Source organism: Haliaeetus leucocephalus, unplaced genomic scaffold (genome assembly GCF_000737465.1).
Source record: "Haliaeetus leucocephalus isolate CR32 unplaced genomic scaffold, Haliaeetus_leucocephalus-4.0 Scaffold848, whole genome shotgun sequence".
Taxonomy (NCBI): domain Eukaryota; kingdom Metazoa; phylum Chordata; class Aves; order Accipitriformes; family Accipitridae; genus Haliaeetus; species Haliaeetus leucocephalus.
In genome coordinates, this window is record NW_010973284.1 from 16,977,062 (window position 1) to 16,995,469 (window position 18,408).

General features: G+C 38.0%; 1 protein-coding gene across 2 annotated transcripts in view; it reads right to left on the reverse strand.

Annotated features, from left to right (window-relative positions):
* BCAR3 (breast cancer anti-estrogen resistance 3) overlaps positions 1–18,408 on the reverse strand; it is a 75,748-nt gene that overhangs the window by 32,462 nt on the left and 24,878 nt on the right. For both annotated transcript variants that reach the window (XM_010582655.1, XM_010582656.1), the window contains one exon: positions 5,550–5,589. In XM_010582655.1, the coding sequence (XP_010580957.1) occupies positions 5,550–5,589 (40 nt within the window). The remainder of the gene's footprint in view (positions 1–5,549; positions 5,590–18,408) is intronic.

Consider the following 18,408-nt stretch of genomic DNA (forward strand, 5'->3'; position numbering starts at 1 on the left):
TCACAAGTCAGAACTCGCATCTCAACAGGCAAGTCTCCACAGGAGAGTGATATGCAGCAGCTCATGAACAGGTATAAGCTGTAGTTGGCAACTTTTCCAGTGGGGTGGAGATTTCTCTAACATATTTCCATGTCTAAAAAAGGCTCTTTGCAATGAAATTTCAATGTCATCAGGAAGAATTCTTTCCCAAACTGTCACTACTTGTCATGCTGACACAGATTTTTTTTTTTTTCTAAACTTTCCCAAACATACATACACACATACAAACTTTGCTTTGTATAGTATTCTTACCATATTATCTTCTTGGCACAGCCATTAGAATGATGAGAGTCAAACACCCACACATGTATTTGATTGGCATCCACAATATCATGAATTTGTGCAATTAACTATACAAACTGTGCACCAGTAAGCCTCATCACCTGACCAAAGTTCCCTGAAGTTCAATTAAACCCACAAAATATTGTCCTATCTTCTGAAGCTACAGATAACCACCAACACATTGGAAATGTCATCAAAATTTTAATTTTTGGGTCTGCTCACAAAAGCTGCTGTAAATGACAATGATCTCTATGACAGTTTGCTTTCTCACAAAATCAAGGAGAAGTAAAAATAGGGGGGAAATGAACACTATGGGGCAGAGACAAACAAGAATCCTTCAGTAGAACTTCACAAGGGAATAATGCTTTTCTGCAGCTGTAACTTCCTTAGACCAGTGACAGCTTTTTCAAGTCTGAATCTAAATATAAATTTCCCTCATGACCATGCTGAGCAGACAATCAGTCATAAATTTTGTAATTTTTCTGCTAATGGATTAAAATAGAACTCCAAAACCTCAGGCCATAATAACACTCCTCAAGTTATTGCTGATAAATATTTCTGTAATTATTAGCACTATTTCCACAGGAAATGCTTGAACGTATTCCATGAAAGGAGAGAAGTCTGTTTTTCTTTCTTTTCACCCCGATACAGCCTTAATGATTATAGCATGGACTTCTATAAAAAAATCCTAAAGTATTTACAGTGAATAGGAATGGGACAGAAAGCTATCTTTAGTTCACATTAATTTGATCAAAAAGCATCACAAGTTCTCTGACACACTCAAATCTGCCAGCACTTGATGCTTTCTCTCCTGCAGGAGTCTGTTCTGTGGATATGCAGACTCAGGGTGTGGGAAGAACCTGCTGAGACTACCAATGGATCTATTATTTGGCTCATAAAACTTGTAAAAATCTCACAGAATGTACAACGTGCCATTGTGTCCGTAAATCTCTTTCGTGAATTGGTTAGCAGCCTGACTCAAAGCAGTCTGGCCTGTTTTCACTTCTACCATAAAAGGGTTTTTTGAAAGAGCCATTTAACTGTGACCATGGTTTCAGCAACACTGTGAAAACAAAGGAAGGGTTGAAGCCATATGGACACTTCAGTAGTCAGACTCCAGCAAATCAGTACTTTTTTTCTTTCCTTAGAACTTTTGCATAATTAGGTCTCCTTATATACTGAATGAACTAATACATCAATATTCAAGATGCAGGAAACTGCCATTTGTGAGCTGTAATTTAGATTCAAGTATTAGAAACCATAGTGCATCTACAGAGAGCATTCTCTAAAAAACACACCTTCAAAGGATTAATTTTATAATGGTGCTTTCTGTCTTGCATCTTGAACAGAATAAAACAGGAGAAAAAACAATTTATTTCGCCTTTCCTCTGTCCACAGTATTTCTAAATACAAGTAATTTTTTATATTACTTTTAGTCACCAGATTCTAACAAGGAAAGGTTTATATAAAACGCAAATTGATACACTTGGCTTCTAAGCTTATCATCAGTCTCTCTGCTCTATACAGCAATGCCTGCCTGTAGTCACTACTGCCACAATAAACACTATGATATTCTTTTCACTGTGAAACAGAGCACACTGAATCAAAAAAATAATGGTGTTACTTTTCCTCAAACCTGAATGAATTCTCTGCATTCCATTTACAGTAGAGTCCAGTTCTGAAGAGATGTTGATCACTCCCCAGCAGAAACACATTCTGAACAAGTATTCATTATCTTTCTACGGGACTCACAAGAAACTTAAGTAGCATGCTTGCATCACTGCAGAAACAGTGCTAATTTGGAACTGTGAAGCACAGTATCAGCTCTGTGTGCATTTTCCCTTTTTAAAATTACTTTTTAAATCTAGCTAGTTTAAAACTAGCTGTTTTTCTTGGAGTTGAAGGAGACTAGGTATGCCTGTGCAGCCTGATAAAGCGGATCAGCTACGACAATGGCACGTGTTTGATCATATTGATCTTTCAAAACAGCTGGCTACAATTAACGTGTCAGGGAGCGGCAAGAGTGGGGCTGCTCCATAAGGGAAGGTGATCTGGGAGCACAGGGTGGGCAACATGCTTACCAACAAGGTGCAGTCCCACAGCACCAAGATGCAAGCAAGCTGAGCAGGGTGATGACACCAACAGGTCCCATCACAGTCCAGTGAGCCTCAGACAACACAGGCTAACAGGCCAGGTCCAAGGTCCATCCAGGGCTTCCCACATGGCACTTCAGGAACAGGGCTAGGGGCAGGCACACCTAAGACACAGCTCAGGCAGGGCCTGAAGCCCCCAGTCTGAGCTTAAATGGAGCCCTTGCTCAGTGGGTGTGGGTGGAGGTCCTAAGTGAGGCTGGTCAGGACACTTAAGGCCAATTAGTGCCCTCAGGGCCCTGGCACAGTATACTTTGCTTGAGACTGTAACTCTTGGGTAGAATCAGCAGCAACCAGACTACCCTAACACAACTTGAAAGTAGTACATGGCACAAATTTAAGATAATGCAATTTTTTACAAGGCAAATTAATCCAAAGTCTCCATTCTCTTTACAGTCTGAACAGCAAGATCAGAGAAACAAGAATCAGTGTCAAGACTTTGTGTACAATTAGCTTGTTCTAGCTTGTTCTAGTGTGTTAGTTTTGATGTACGCGTGATACATCATACATGCTTATACTCACTTTTATATGTGTTTTCAGTCAACCAACAGTACTCTGCCTAGACACAATACTAACTGTATTTTCCTATGCATCAGAAATACAATATCCTGAATCAGCAAAACAGGATTCCCAAAAGTGCTCTTCTTGTTTTTCCCCTCTTCTCTTAGTATCTCTTCTTCATTTAAAGGTGGGTTTTTTTTCACCACTTAAGCAACATCTGTCAAAGCCTACCTAACTGGCACCAACCCTGCTAGCTCAAACTAAGTATGCACACATTATATATCAGACTTGTGCAAATGGCAATGGCGGTACAAGCATAGTGAGATCTATTTTTTCAGCTTTGCAGCTTGCACAAGTCAGTGTTCTGCAGTTTATACCTGACTTAACACTGCCATCATAATTTATTCAAGCAGATGGAAAATTTATAAACATTAATATAACAGTTACCATAAGGTAAGTTACAGAACACAATGAACACATACTTGCTGAAACTTAAGCCAACAAAGGGGGTTCCAAGATCCTGTTCTTATGAATTCAGCCACATCTTTTACAGTCATAGTAAACTGATAACAAATTATTGATAAGAGTCCTCCTTTATTTGGCATTAATGATCATTTTTTGTGTAAGAATACACTTCTGGAATCAGTTTTGTTAGTAATCTGGACTTTTACAGCCAAAAAATGGTTTTTGGGGCTATATTTATTAGAAAGCAATTTCTGTGTATTTTTCAAAGTTGTAGTTGTAGTTTAAGATTTCTTGTCTAGAATCCCTGTTAGAATACCATTGAACTGGGGACAAACTCACAGTTCACTAAAAGTAGGGATATACAGAGGAAAAACTGAAAGAGGAAGGAGAAAAGAAGGGGATGGTAACCCTTGTATTCTCCCTCATAAGTCTCTCTTCCCCAGGCTTTCCTCTCCAACATCAAATTTTTAATAGCTAAGCTTAGCACCACTGCTATTGACAAGAGTCCAAGACAAGCTTCTACTAGAAAAGTTGAAAAGATCAGAAACCACATTTATAATATAGAACTTGCTGCAACAAGACAAGACAAGACACACATATTGATGAACTGGCACATGAAACCTCTGCCTTCTACTTGGCCATATTATTAAAATTGCAACAACGTACACCATATAGCACAGTGCAAGATACACAGTAAATTAAATAGAGCAATTAACATGTCCACCACTTTGTTGCCTTTGGCATCCCCTCTTCTACAGTACTCTTCAGAAGGCTTTTGGCCTTCTCTGTCTCTGCTACTTTTCCATCTCCCAAATTTAGGTTGGGATTGAGGCCAGGGACCTTGCAACACTGAGCTAACTGTTTAGAGCAGAATTTTAGCAGCAGTCCTCGGAGTCCTTTGGCAGCCCCCTCTCCCATGGACCTTCAAAAGTTCTGCTCCTTCCCTTCTCTTCTTCCAAATCCTAATTCCTACCTCCACCCCAACCCTAGGCAGAAAGTCCAGCAGAGGACCCCTCCACACTTTCAGGCAAACTAATTCTTGGCACTTTGCTTTGGCAGTCTCCTCTCAATACTGCATTACATTCTCCTAGTTTACTTCTTTGATCAACCTGAATCCTAACCTGGGCACCTCTCCATTTCCCTTAACTATGAACACCCACAGGTGGAATTCTAGCAGCAGAACCCAGTTGACTGGCTCTCCTCAGTCTCTTTTGTCACCCAAACTCTAACCTGAAGCAAGTGTCTGAGAAATTCAGGCTGCCCACATGAACAGCTACAGAAATTTCCTACATTTGAGGATAATCTGTGTTTATCAGACACCTTTCAGAAGATTACGGTCTTCTAAAAGACATGGAACAAAGCCCAACAATTAAAGCAGCCCATTGTTGAGAGACATGACATAGAAGCCAGATTCTTTCAAGGTTCTGAGAAACAATATTCACTTAAATGAAACATGTTGAAAGGTACTAATTCACTGGAAATTACAACATTGCAAGAGACTCCCAGTACAGAATCACATCCCTAAGGCTTCTTCCAAAGTTTCTATATTGCCAATCCAGGACTAATTTTTGAATAAAACTTATGAATGCTCCAGAGTATTTTTTATTTACTCTAACAAAAGACACTTTTTTTTTTTCCCCAGCACTCTGACATTATACAAAAGGAAAACAGAACTTACAATTTTGCCAGGATTCCAGTTACTTTTTGGATAAGAAGGGATTTTTTTTAACTGTAATGTTAGTAAGTATATTGCTAAAACCATAAACCTAAATCTGACATTTTTATGATCTTTTCAGACGTGTCCCTTTACTTCCCCAGAAATCCATAAGCACACAAATATGGATTCTTTTCATCTGTTAACAAAGGCAAGATCATAGGTAGTCACTGTGTAACTGAAAAGAGGCCCCAACATAAAAATGCAACCTACCCCAAAGCACAATGCCCACAAGTACTTCACTGAAGCATGCAGAAAATAGTCTGACACGTATAATTAGTTTTTCTGTAGCAAAAGATAGACAGAAGCACTATTTAACTATAAATGACTGGAAATGCCCTGGCAGTGCTGGTTATACACCGACTAAAATATTTTCAGGGTAAGAAATGGTACCTTACCTTAACATATTCCAAAGTAGGATCCAGAATATTCTGATCTCTGTAAGAAAATGAGGCAAGGAGGGAGGAAGAAAGGACACAAAAACAAACAAACAAAAAAACAAATGGTGAGTCCAAACATAATCTCATACTGAAGAGATGCATTCATATGAGCAATAGGCTACTAGGTCATGTTAAAATCCTCATTAAAAACTGTGTGTTATAGCTAGGTGGCCTATGCTACCTAAATTTTAACAAATACATAAATCACTGATTTCTTCTAGAAGATCACGTAGTGGAGCCACTAGTAATTAATTTGGGAAATAAAGTTAAAGCACAAATAATCTTGACATTTCAACAGATGGCTGAAGATACTTATATACCACCTAAAACATCTGAAGTAATTTTAAGAGAGAGCGCTCTCCCATTGGCTTTGAAATTTATTTCTTTGCTTGTATGTTTTCCCATTTAAGCTACTGCTACTGATATCATTGACAGGGCATTGCTAACACAAGAAAATAGAAAGTAAACCATTCACTTTTTATATAAACAAAGCAAATAATTCAGAGATTTGCTATAGTAGAATGTTTTATTTTACATTTGGAAAAATAAATATGGTTCTTGCACTCTTTTAAAAAATTCTCAAAATTATCATAATTTCAACATTACAGTTATTTGAAAGCCAGATAATCAAGTCATTGCCCTACTTTAAAAAAAAATCTCTTTGCAGGTTTTCTATACGTACAGATGACAAAGGGCACAGAAGCCTAAGTGAAGAGCCCTGTGATCAATTACAACTCTTTCCATAAATAGAAATAAAATAAACATGTATTTTCAAAGGGTTTTGTATATTTGTTTTTGTTTGAGAACTAGCACATTAACAGTCTTTGCAGTACATGATTGGTTGCTTTCTACAGAACCTGGGATGACATACATGGTAATGCCTTAAATACAAACACATAACAGGCACAATGAAAATACTGCAAACTTACAGAGAGATCAGGAGCTTGTTATAGCAATCAAGTTTGTCACATGGACAACATATGCCCCATAAATTTAGAAACAATCTCCTGTTTGGTGGAAGTTGTTATAATAATGTAACACTGGAAACTTAACAAGCAGCTTCAGATATGTAGAAATTGGGTTACACTGGAATCAACCAACCTAGAATACAGTCTTCAAATTCCCTATGTTGTTTTGAATGTAATTGTATATCACCTGAAACTAAGTTACTATTTTATACTCAAGTTTTTAGTCTGGTTCCCTAACAGCTTTTAATCCAGAATACCTACACAAAGGCAACACAGAGCCCTCCCACTTCTTAGCCCTCCCCATGAATGATGGTGCTCAGCTGTTCAGGCTGTATCATGGGTTACTGTTTCACATTATCCCAATATTTATCAAGGGCCAAGTTCTATTCCCAGCTTAGTTTAAAAAAAACAACAACAACGCTGCCAAATTCAAGGGAAATCAAATTTGGACCATATGAAACTTTTTCCTAGCCAATAAACAAAGAAGGGGCAGCTCAGTAACTGTATGTACATGAAATATGTACAAGCATACCAGAGAAAACAGGGGTGAAGCACAAAGCAAAAAGAAAAAGGAAGTTTCTAAACAGAAAAAAGTTTTCCTTCTCAACACTTTGCAATTTTTCTGGGAAAAAGTAAAATACCATTCTTAATCAGTTCAGCAAAGTCAGTAAGCATGGCTGAACATTTTGCACATTACAATGATCTGCGCAAAGTTGTGCCAGTACCAAACGCTTCTGAAAAACTCTGCAGTTTAGTTCTTCACTTGCCTGTGGAATCTTTCAGGACAAAGGGTCTACCAGCACTGCATATGCAACACACTCCAGAAGAACAAACCTGAGCAATAAGGCTAACAACTAGGCTACTTGCTTACTTCAGCAATGAGCACGTTCTATGGTCTGTGTTTACAAACTCCACTCCTGCAGGCTAGTCTTGCTACGAATGAACGCCACTGTTCCCACTGTCAGGTACAAGACAAAAGTTCTTTAGGACAGATCAAGCCAAAGCAAAATGAAAGAGGCAGAAAAACTTTAAGACAAAACAGTCTATTTACTGCTATATAAAGCAGGAAAACCAGAAGAGAGAGAGGGGAAAAAGTGACCTACATTTCCTTCAGCATCCACATGGCAAAAGTACTTTGAAAATTTTGGCTTTAGGAAATGGACAGCATATCCAATGTCTTCACAAGTACTATAATATTTAATCTGGTAGGCTGTTCCACAACAAAACATGGGAAACCCTGCAATTCACCACAAGCACAGGTTATACATAACAATGTTTATGTTGTAGCCCTATTCACCTCAGATACCTTTCTCCTACCAGATTTACTCCTCTCTCTCCCCACCTTACCCTGTTGTTGAAGTCTTCATCTTTGTGCAAATTTTTTGAAGTTATTTTCAAGGAATGGTAACTTTCATTGATGTGCAGTAACTAATAGTAAAGATTAACTACTGCATTTTCCTGTCATTCGATTCCACCATAATACTGCCACATTATACGCAGAAAAACAGATTAAGCAGTTAGCCCACATAACTAGGATCTAACCAAGTAACTAGATCACGAAACTAACTCCTGAATCTCAGCTTTCTGTTAGCAATGACGATGTACTCCTTTATGCCATATGCTCCCAGTGAAGGAAATCTATGTCAGGACCCTAAGAACAATATAAAGCACTTCTTTTCCTTTCCATTTTCCTTTTCAAGGAATCTTAATAGAAATGGTGAACCCACATTCTCACTTCTTGTATTAGATGATCTGCAGAAAAAAATTAGTATTTTCAGATAACTACCAGATAAGATGAAAGGTAATTGCAGGCTTTGCCATCTCTCAAATCAATTCAACTGAAAGTTTGTTTCAATAACACTTAAGTTCTTCATCTTTAATCAGGTTTTATTACGTTTCAAGTAATGCTAATGTTTGTCTTCATAATAAGCTTGACTTTACAGCTGTATTCATTTGCATCTGTTTACCTACAATGCGTATGTATTAGAGTCTGCACAAAAGTCAACCATTACTGTGTAAACTGTGGGTTCACAGATTGGGTTTTATTACACATTTTGGCTTCCTAATAATCAGATAAGCCCTACTTCCATTCAGATAAAAAGCATATTTAATGCAGAAAGATGTGTCCTGAAATAGAGACGTTTTCAGAACACCTTAACGTAAGGTGTTGGGTAAGGGCTGCAGTGGGACACACAGTATTGACTTCATGCTCTTTTCATACTCATTCTGTCACTGAAAGGAATTTAAGAAAGGGATGCAAACACACTCCAACATCCATTTTGGGTATTCACAATGCTGCCAGAATCTATCACCTCATTTCATGACAAAACAAAATCCCTTTCCAGCATTTTTTTGCTCAAAGGGGAGAGAAAAGGGGAGAGAAAAGGGGAGAGAAAAGGGGAGAGAAAAGGGGAGAGAAAAGGGGAGAGAAAAGGGGAGAGAAAAGGGGAGAGAAAAGAAGAAAAGTGCCTGACTTGATACATGTAATTAAGCCATTCTCCTGAGTAGTGTAAGTCCTCTGTTGACCCTCCTCCACATGCACAAGCTCTGTGTAGAAACTGTAGTAGCATAAACACTCCTCCAGTAACGATTCATCACTAAAATAAAGGGGTTAGTCATCACAGTCTTAACCTTCATCATTCTGAGGCTGTCCTAGCCAGAAACACATTCTTTCCAGAGCATCCTCACTGACATCTGACAACACCTTTCTCTCTGCTGGCTGATCTTGCAGACATACAACCCTTTAATCTCTCCCTACTAGTCTTCTGAAACTATCTCAATTTCTTTTCAGTCCAGGTACAACATTTTTATTAGAATTGTAGGGGTCTTCTGCACATAGGGGTTTCTTACTGATACTGCCACGAAAATACACAGAGCTTGAAAGTCAGGCATGGAGCTCCAGCGACCCTATGAAAAGATGAAGAAGATAACAGAAAACGTGGAGCTGCTCCTTTGCTTCCCTCTTCTTCCCCCAAAACAAAATCTGTTGCAACAATGAAGAGCTTTATGTCATACTGGTTGGAAGTGACTGTCTATGAGGAAGTACTGATACCTTTGAACACTGTGAGAACCAATGTAACTTCTCAGAAAACACGGATTATCGTTATGTGTAGACTCCTTCAAGATACAGCTAAAGCTGACTGAGATGAGAAAAGGGAATCGAATTCAGATGTTATGGGATGTTATTCTTCCACTTCCCAACACCTCTAAATGACAGCCAAATGTATGGGAAGAATTAAAAAAAAAAAAGCCTTTTGAAGTTGTCAACATCAGCAGTCATGAACTAAACAGAAGAAAAAAACTTGAATCGTACTTCTGGTATGACAAACTAAATACTGCCATACTGCCAACTTCAAATCCTGCATTGAGTTGAATACAATGAGCAATCGAACATGAAAATCTGGTAAAGAAAACATTGAAGTTTGAGTAACCAGTCACTCTTATAATTATTTTATAAAATCGTTATGTACTTACAATGAATGCTACAACTGAAAAGCCAAATCCTGGAGTTCAACCCCAACACAAATTATTCAGTTCAGTGGGTGCAGAATAGCCAGAATCTCAATAACTCAGAAACAGTCAGTCTTTTTTTTCCAGACCCTGAGGGTTGTTCAATAGTTCTCTATAGCACTGCTTCAATAAAGAACCTTTAAGCAGATATCCTGTAATCTTTAGCTGTTGATTCTATGAAAACCTCCACCCTTCTACTAAAAATTGTACATTACCACCTCTCATCATTGCTGCTGTAAAGAATCTTGCAACATATGGACTTTGACAGACTAAGCCGTATTAAGCATCTGCTTTCTTCAGGCCTTTGGCATCCTCACAGACATATCAGCCACAATTATAAATTATCTGTGATAACTTTAAGAAAATTTAAGCGTAGACACAACAGCATTATCAGAGATGCCCAAATCCTCACCATCATTCAACCATCATAGTGATGGAAACTGCTGAATGGCCCTGAAGCAGCTTTGTGCTACTCCACACTTTTATAAATGTGCTTGTGGGAAGAACATTAGGACACATTATCAGTACTTGGTGTATGAAAGTATGTTTGTTTGTTTATTTTAAAGTGACCTGTTTATTTTAAAGTATCTCCTTTCTACTACATTGAAAGAGTGATTCCAAGAAGAACAATTTTCTCAACAGTGCCAACGCCAAATCAGAGTGAAGACAATAGAGGCTCAAAGAGAGCCTGAGAAACTGAAAATGTAACAAGCTGTTGGATGGCTGCTTACAGAGATGGAACTGCTATAAAGAGACCAGATGGGATCAAATGCCTTCTTCAATTTGTGTCTTTGAAATCTCTCCATCTGTGTAGATTTAAGAAATACACTACTACTTAAGTATGAAGATGCAAGTTTGAGCATGCTAGACATACTGTGTTTAAGTGTATGTACTGCAGACTGATGTTATTTGTACTGTAAACTAGAGTAAAAGATCCAGTGATTTTATCCTCCAGCAGCTTCTGCTTCACACTCACACTCCTACTACATTCCTAAGGCCATTCCACCCTTCTGTCTACAGCTGCACACCACCATGGACATGACTCATTCAAACACCAGTGGAAACAAGTGCAAACTGCTATGACTAACTGCATAATGACCTGCAGTTCACACAAGAACAGTAGGGACTCTTCAGTAATTAGAACTCAAGAAAAGATACAATGTACTTTTCTCTGAATTAAATGAAATCTCAACACCTTCATATTTGTTCAGAATGCCCCTGCAGAGATAACGTTACAGCTATCTACTTTTACCACTTCAATCTCTTGCATCCTCCCAACTTGCTCCATTTTACCTATCACAGCAGAAAAATCTACCCCATTTGTTCTACCTTTTCCAAATCAACTTCTACTTCTGCAACACGTACAGTACTGGTCTCTACAACCTGTTCAAAAGCTGAGACTAAGCACCCCCATTCTTTTTCCTTTATTTTCCTTAACATTTAGGAGTTCCAGAGCCAAAACTCTGTTCTTCAAATCTTAAATCTTTTATTCCCAAGACTGTTACAATGTTGTGAGAGTAGTGGTTGGGCAGCAAGACTATTGCTTACCCAAAGCAGTCACTGTTTCTACAATCTTCTTTACATGTGTGCTGTTGTCTGTTGACTTATACCTTCAGCTGGCAACGCTTTACAGTCAGTGCTTTAGATGCTGTATTCAGAAGCCAGCTCCGCAAATTTTTAAGTGTTCAATAATAATTTAACCTTGCAAAATGAATATGCATATTCCTAAAAGACTGACAAATGCTCAGCAGAATCACAGACTCCAATTCATCTGAAATTCATGTAAATCTAGGTAGAGTTTATTCACAAAGCATGGTTGTTACCTGGCTGATATGTCTTTCAGGAACGTGTATGTGCACTGAAGCACAGGAAAGTTAATCCTTTGCTTTAGTACTGAATAAGATGATGTTGGGAGAAAGAATTGTCCTCCCTGTGTATTCCCTTACCCCAATTTAAGAAGCTCATTGCATCAAATGCCTCTCTACATTGGATATTGCAAGTGAGCATTAGGAATATATTCTCCTATGTGACATTTAACTACACTGGGGATATTCTACTCAGTTTCACTGATTTCCTGCTAACTAACAGAAATTTATAATCCTGTATTACAACTGATCGCTCATCTCCCCTCCCCACCCTTCCATCATCAAAATAGATCGTATTTTGAGAAGTTTGCCCTGGTGAGCTGCAAGAAGCTCAGAAAACAATTCCAAGAACATGCAACCTTAGCACATAAAAGTGGCAGAAAGCGGGCACAGAAATACTGTTCCTTTATTTGAGCTAGTTAGCAAACGTTAGGGATACTTGATTTTAATTTCATGCCTCTGTATGTTTCTGTGCTAAGCGAACTGGTTTCTGCAGTAGTAGCTGAAGTTCTTTAAACGCCAAAGTGTCAAATTATCTTATTACCAGAACAGACATGAAAAATCCACTGGCTCTATACCTTTTCTTCAGCTACAGAACAGAAAGACTGAAAATACCTTTAGGAACAAATTGTCAAATGTAACAAAGCAGTTCTAAAGTATTAAGAAAGATAGCAAGGGTATGGAAGAAGAAGAGTTGTGCAGTACTGACTGTAGCTTCTGTAATACTTTCAGAGGCCAGCAGGTATCTCACAACCTATCATAAAATACATACTTTCTACCTGTCTTCATTGAGGGACTGAAAAGAAAACAGTCACTTTCACATTTATCTGCAGGATTGTTAGTTGTTAGCCATAGGTACCAACATACTATCATGCCCTGCAGTAGTCATGGAAAGTGGATCTTTAAGGCATAAAAGGGGCAGAAAGGAAAATAAATGGTCACATGTGGACAGGAGGCAAGGTGAGGAAGCAATATAGTACTTAGTACAAGTGAACAGGGTGTTCCAAAATCTTTACCAAAGAGACCAGGAAACAGCAGAGCCAGGAGAGAAACTCTGGGTGATGGAAGGAGTAATTCAAGAAACCTTCCAATATATACGGTGTCCTCTGCCCAAAGAAGAAATGGCCTGAAGAGATAGAAGTTTTCAGAAAGTTTTTGAAAAATAACATACACTCCTTTTGGTTGGGGCTTTGAGAAATTTGGGCTCTAGTTTACCTGGCAAGTTATTCATTAACAATAAGGTCCTGATCCCACGATTAATTTCAAACAATGATACAACTGTGCCCATCCCACATGGCACTTCAGTTCCTCTGCTCAGAAGCTGAAGGACCGGGGTTTAACTAATCTCCAATGCTGGAGAGATGGTCTCTCTTTTTGAGACATTTTGTCCCGTTCCCCTGATTTCCCTCACCCAAGATCCCACATGGGCAGGTTTTTTATATTTCTCACCTATAGCCAGGTTTCCCAAATCTCCATAAAAAGCAAGAAGTGAAGCTTTGGTTCTGCAGGTCTACGTCAAGCAAGCAAAGACAGCAGATGTGAGCATCAAATGGGACCAAAGGGGTGAAGTGTTGAGTAGAACTTCGTAACAGAAGAATCTGACCCCAACCATGGACAGAGGGGCTGGAAAGGAAAGGCAGACAAGCCAAAACAGAAACAACCCCAAAAGTTAAAGGATAAGAGGATTTGGTACTGAATGTAAGCAGAGAACATCAGCTATTCTCTGCTTATGCAACAGAGCATTCCTTCTACCACAAACATCTACCAGCTTCTACCTGCTCCACCTCTGAGACAGCAGAGGTCAGATTTGCAGGTGCGTATGTCAACTGGACCCATCAAGAGAAAGAATGGGAAATTCTGGGACAAAAAGCATGAAGCTTTGGCAACATCTAAGGAATCCTTCCTTTTGAAACACCATTTATGTGTGCATGGAAAAAGTCAACGAGATATTCAATAGCCCTCAATTCACACCATACTTGCCTTAGTCCTATTAAAAAAATACAACCACAAACTCACAAACAGTCTGGTTCAGGGTTTTTTGGAAAACAAAACTCATGCTAAGAGGAAGTTTCAGGCATTATTCCAAAACCATAACTATTTTTACTTAAAAAATTCTGTGGTTTTAGAAAAATTTCCCTCCCCCCCTTACCCTAAAATTTAAAGGGAACCAAAGGTATTGCTCTTCTTCCTGTTAATCTTGCAAATATTTTCATACCTGAAGAATTACAGTGCATTCTATAAACCAAAACAGTATTATTTACTCTTCTCCACACAGGAAACAGGTAAAATACTTATTTTACTTGATATATTCAAATCTTAAAATAAAAATAAAATTTTATCAAGTTAATTTTCAAAGTGCACCTAACCACATGCTCTAAGCGCACACACAGTATTCATATAAAAAAGTAACACATATTCAAACTAAAATTATCCACAAAAAATATTTTCAAAATCACTAGTTAGAACAAAACAAATGCTGTCTAAATACCCAACCCACCCCTTTCTCAGAACCCAAAGAAAAACAGAATTTGCAGGACCTGGAGAAAGAAAAGAGGCTGCAAATTTTGACAACAAAGAAGCAAATCCTCGAACAGTGTGCTCCTCACCAAGTATGCCTTGCCAGTTCTTTCCCCTCATAAATCAACTGTCAATTCAAGGACTTCAGCACCACTCACCTATTGTGGCAATACCACTAAAAGGAAAGGAAAAGTTTCGGAATCCAGATATTGATGTCTTTGTACCTCAAGACTAACACCTTGCTAACTTCCAAATGTACTGCCCTCCAAGGACAAGGTCCTGCAGAGGACAGTGAGCCTGCTTAACTTTATGCTGATGAAGTTACTCTTTTAATGTCAGTGGTACTAGTAAAGTTTAAAATTGAACAGATTTTTTTTTTTCCTGGACAGTTATATCAGATGAGACAAGTATGCAAGTCTCACCCAGCTAAACATGCAGAGCCTTGAAGATCAGACATTTTGAAGAGTATAGAACATCCTAAGTGACCAGATAAATTAATCTACTCTAGGCTAACACTCTCCTGTAGCAATAGAAAGTCCAATGCTAGATGATAGCACTTTATCTGAAATAATGGAGAAGAAAGCTGACACAGAGAAACAAGAGGAAAAAAAAAAAAGTCTGCTGACCAGTACTCAATCTAACAGTCTGAAAGTCTAGCTAAATATACAGTTGGACACACCTATCATACTTTCAGAACTACAGAAACTAAGTGTATTCTTAGCATCTGTATGTAGATACTTAGGGCTAGTCTATAAAATACATTTTAGTTTACAGGTTATTTGCCACATTTTGATCTTTTGCAACAGGGTTAGTGAGCACTGGAAGACATTAGAGCTACTGGCTTGCCTATTTCCTCAGTGAAAGAATCAAGCTAACCACAAGCTGCCCCCCACACTCCGCTCCATCAGATTCAATTTTTCCTCTGTAGCATGCCTGAAACTTGTGTAAAAAAACGTTGGATATGAGCAGTTCATGTTTGATATTTTGGTAGAGTAAAAAGAAACTGTTATGCCTTATCTACTTCCAAAAAGGAATAGTTTGTAGCCACATCAATAAAAACAGAAGTAGTGTTGTAGCTACACATTCAGGACTTTCAGCATAGCCAGGAACTTACAGGGCTCGAAAACACAAAATCAACATAGGAAAAAAGGAGAAAATATTAAAATTATAGCTCTGTAGTTACAACTCTATGCTTCTAAATATATAGACAGTTAAAAGTAAAGCTTTAAAAACAGGGGGGGAATCTAATTCTGACCAGCTGTGGTAGGTCAGAACCTCTCACGAACAGTGATAAAACAAAGCATCCAGGGCACTATATGTAATTTAGAGAACTGCAACAAGTATTTTGATTAAAAAAAAAAAAAAAAAAAAAAAAGGAATACAGCTCTACTGTTTATTTTTTAAATGTCAGTATAGACAAAGAATGGAAATTTTAACAAAAAAATTGTCTTTGCAAGTGTGAACAGATGAAATGGCTACTAGAAAGACAGCTAGTAAACAGGAATTAAACCAGCATATATTCATAAACAACCTGCATAACGGGAAACGGCCAGTATAAATTAATGTAAACTTTGTTTGAAGGCTTTAATTAGCATGGAAACTTAAGAGTGATCTTTTCTGGCAGATGGTGCGCTTCAACACTTCCTAGGGGAAGGCTCAGCAGAGGGAAGGTAGTGATTTAATGCAAATGTGTGACCACACAGTTTCTCCTAAAATATCCAAAGCTCTACTCTTCAAAGAAGAGTCCCATACTACCCATACAGGGCAAGGACAAAACGAACTCATCTTTCTTTCCATCGAATGCTAAATTTCTCATACACATACTTTTATCAGTCAAGTATCTTTTCTAAAAAAGTCTGAGCTGGACACACATGAAACACTAAAGGCTTTACATAGGGATATTACTCTATAAACTGCATGAAAAATTAATAACCTTATTCATAAGAAATTGTGTCTAGCTTTGATTTTACTACTGTGCTAGATTACCCATCCTGAAATTTGTATTAAATTCCTTCAAAGCACCATGAAGAGAAAACAAAACAAAACAAACTAACACAACAAAAACCAAACCAAAACAAAAAACCAACAATGCCAACTTTGTGCAAATTTGGATCCTATTTCTGGCCTATTGACAACTTAGTTTCACACCAGAGCTGTTATTAAACTGAATTTCACTTAATTTTGTTGCAAAGCCTGTTTGTTTCAACAGGAACACAGGCTGGGTTTTTTTTTCCTATTAATTTGCAGGCAATAGAAGAATTACCAGTACTGAGAAAGGAGTATCTTTTTTTTCCTTCACCATGCTTTAAACTGATTGTGAAGATCACATCTTTATTAGCCTGATTCTCTAAGAACAGAATGTTGAAACAATCATACCACTTGCATTATTTCTCACCCCACAAAACAACTTTGGAACTAATGACCTGTTTGATAGTGGGGTATCAAAAATATATTTCTTGCTCACAGTTTCAAAAAATAAGTGGCTAGAGGCAGCAGAGGGAATGACTTCCTCCATGACAACTTGCTAAGAGGAAGACTGTGGCACAAGGTTCAAGATTTATTAGTCAGAGAATCCACATAAGAAGAAACACTATGAATATCCTAACCATGGAAAAAAGTCTTTGTTGATGTTTATTCTATACTAAGTACTGAAGAATACATGCAGCAGCATGCATGACTATGAAATGGATTTTTGTGTGTCTTGTAAAAGTACACATATCAACTCAAAACCCCAACTGGAAGAAAAACCTTCAGAATATGTCTTATGCTCCTCTTTTTTCTCTCCCTGGTATGCGGATTGGCTTACCAATAATGAATAGTATATATGAATCTCTATTGAAATTCAAACAAAACATAAGCCTTGTATGAGAATCACATCTTTTGGAATCAGATCGTTAGATTTTTGGGGGGGGAGAGGGGAAGTTTAGGAACACAGAATACTATAGCTGTCAGCTGCCAGAAAATTCAAATTCCTTGCATCTCTACAATGTGGAAACATTTAAGTATGTTCGTATCAGAGCCAGTACCAGACCCACAGAGACAACGACTACCTTAACCCAAGACTACATGGGTACTGTTGACATCCAGCTGAAATGGTGTAGAATGTTGAAACTGGTCTTGGACATCTGCCTTCATCACTGCCTACATTCAAACTTGCTGTGAAACTGCTAGTCCTGTATTGCTTTTAGGTCTTGTTTATCTGAGGGATATTTGGCTGCATTAATGAAAAAGCATGAAAATGCCACAAGTTTGTTAAACTGGAATGTCAGTCAGGGAGAACCATAATCATCCAAGCGCACAGGTAGTTCCAAGTGACAGCATTTCTTCCATTAATCCAATCTAAATTCAAGTTTGTGCTTTTAACAACATGAGGCTATGACTCATCATCTCTCTGATTTTTGCCCAAATGTAGGTATGACAAATCTTCCTAATAAGGACTGCAGACTTGTGACATGCTTGGTCACAGAAAAATTGCAGTGAGTTTGACATTTCCAATATTCATTTATCTGAAATTAAATATGCCTTGTAAGATCTATAAAGAGTTTAAAATTATGCAAATAATTGAGCTAGCACTTCCTGTGAAAACTAGGAAAGTATTGGGGGTGGGGGGGAAGAACAACTTACCCTTCCTGAAACACTAGAATAGAGAAAACAAGAACTACTCTACTTCCCTGGAACAGATACTAGTCAAGATAGCTGCACAAGACCATGAGTATGAGCATTGTGAAATGAAACATTTGATACAGCCAATACAGCCAGTACTCTTTGCCTCTGGAAGAGCAGCAAGAAAGATGTCTGGCCTGACCCCCTTCTGCATCCACACAAGTGTGAAACTAATAATTAAAAAGAGCTTGCAAATTCTGGGTTTCCTGATGGCAGCCACAACACACAGGCCAAAAAAAGACTACAGGTTCTAGCAACAGATATACATTTGAACAATTTTTCTTTTAAACAAAG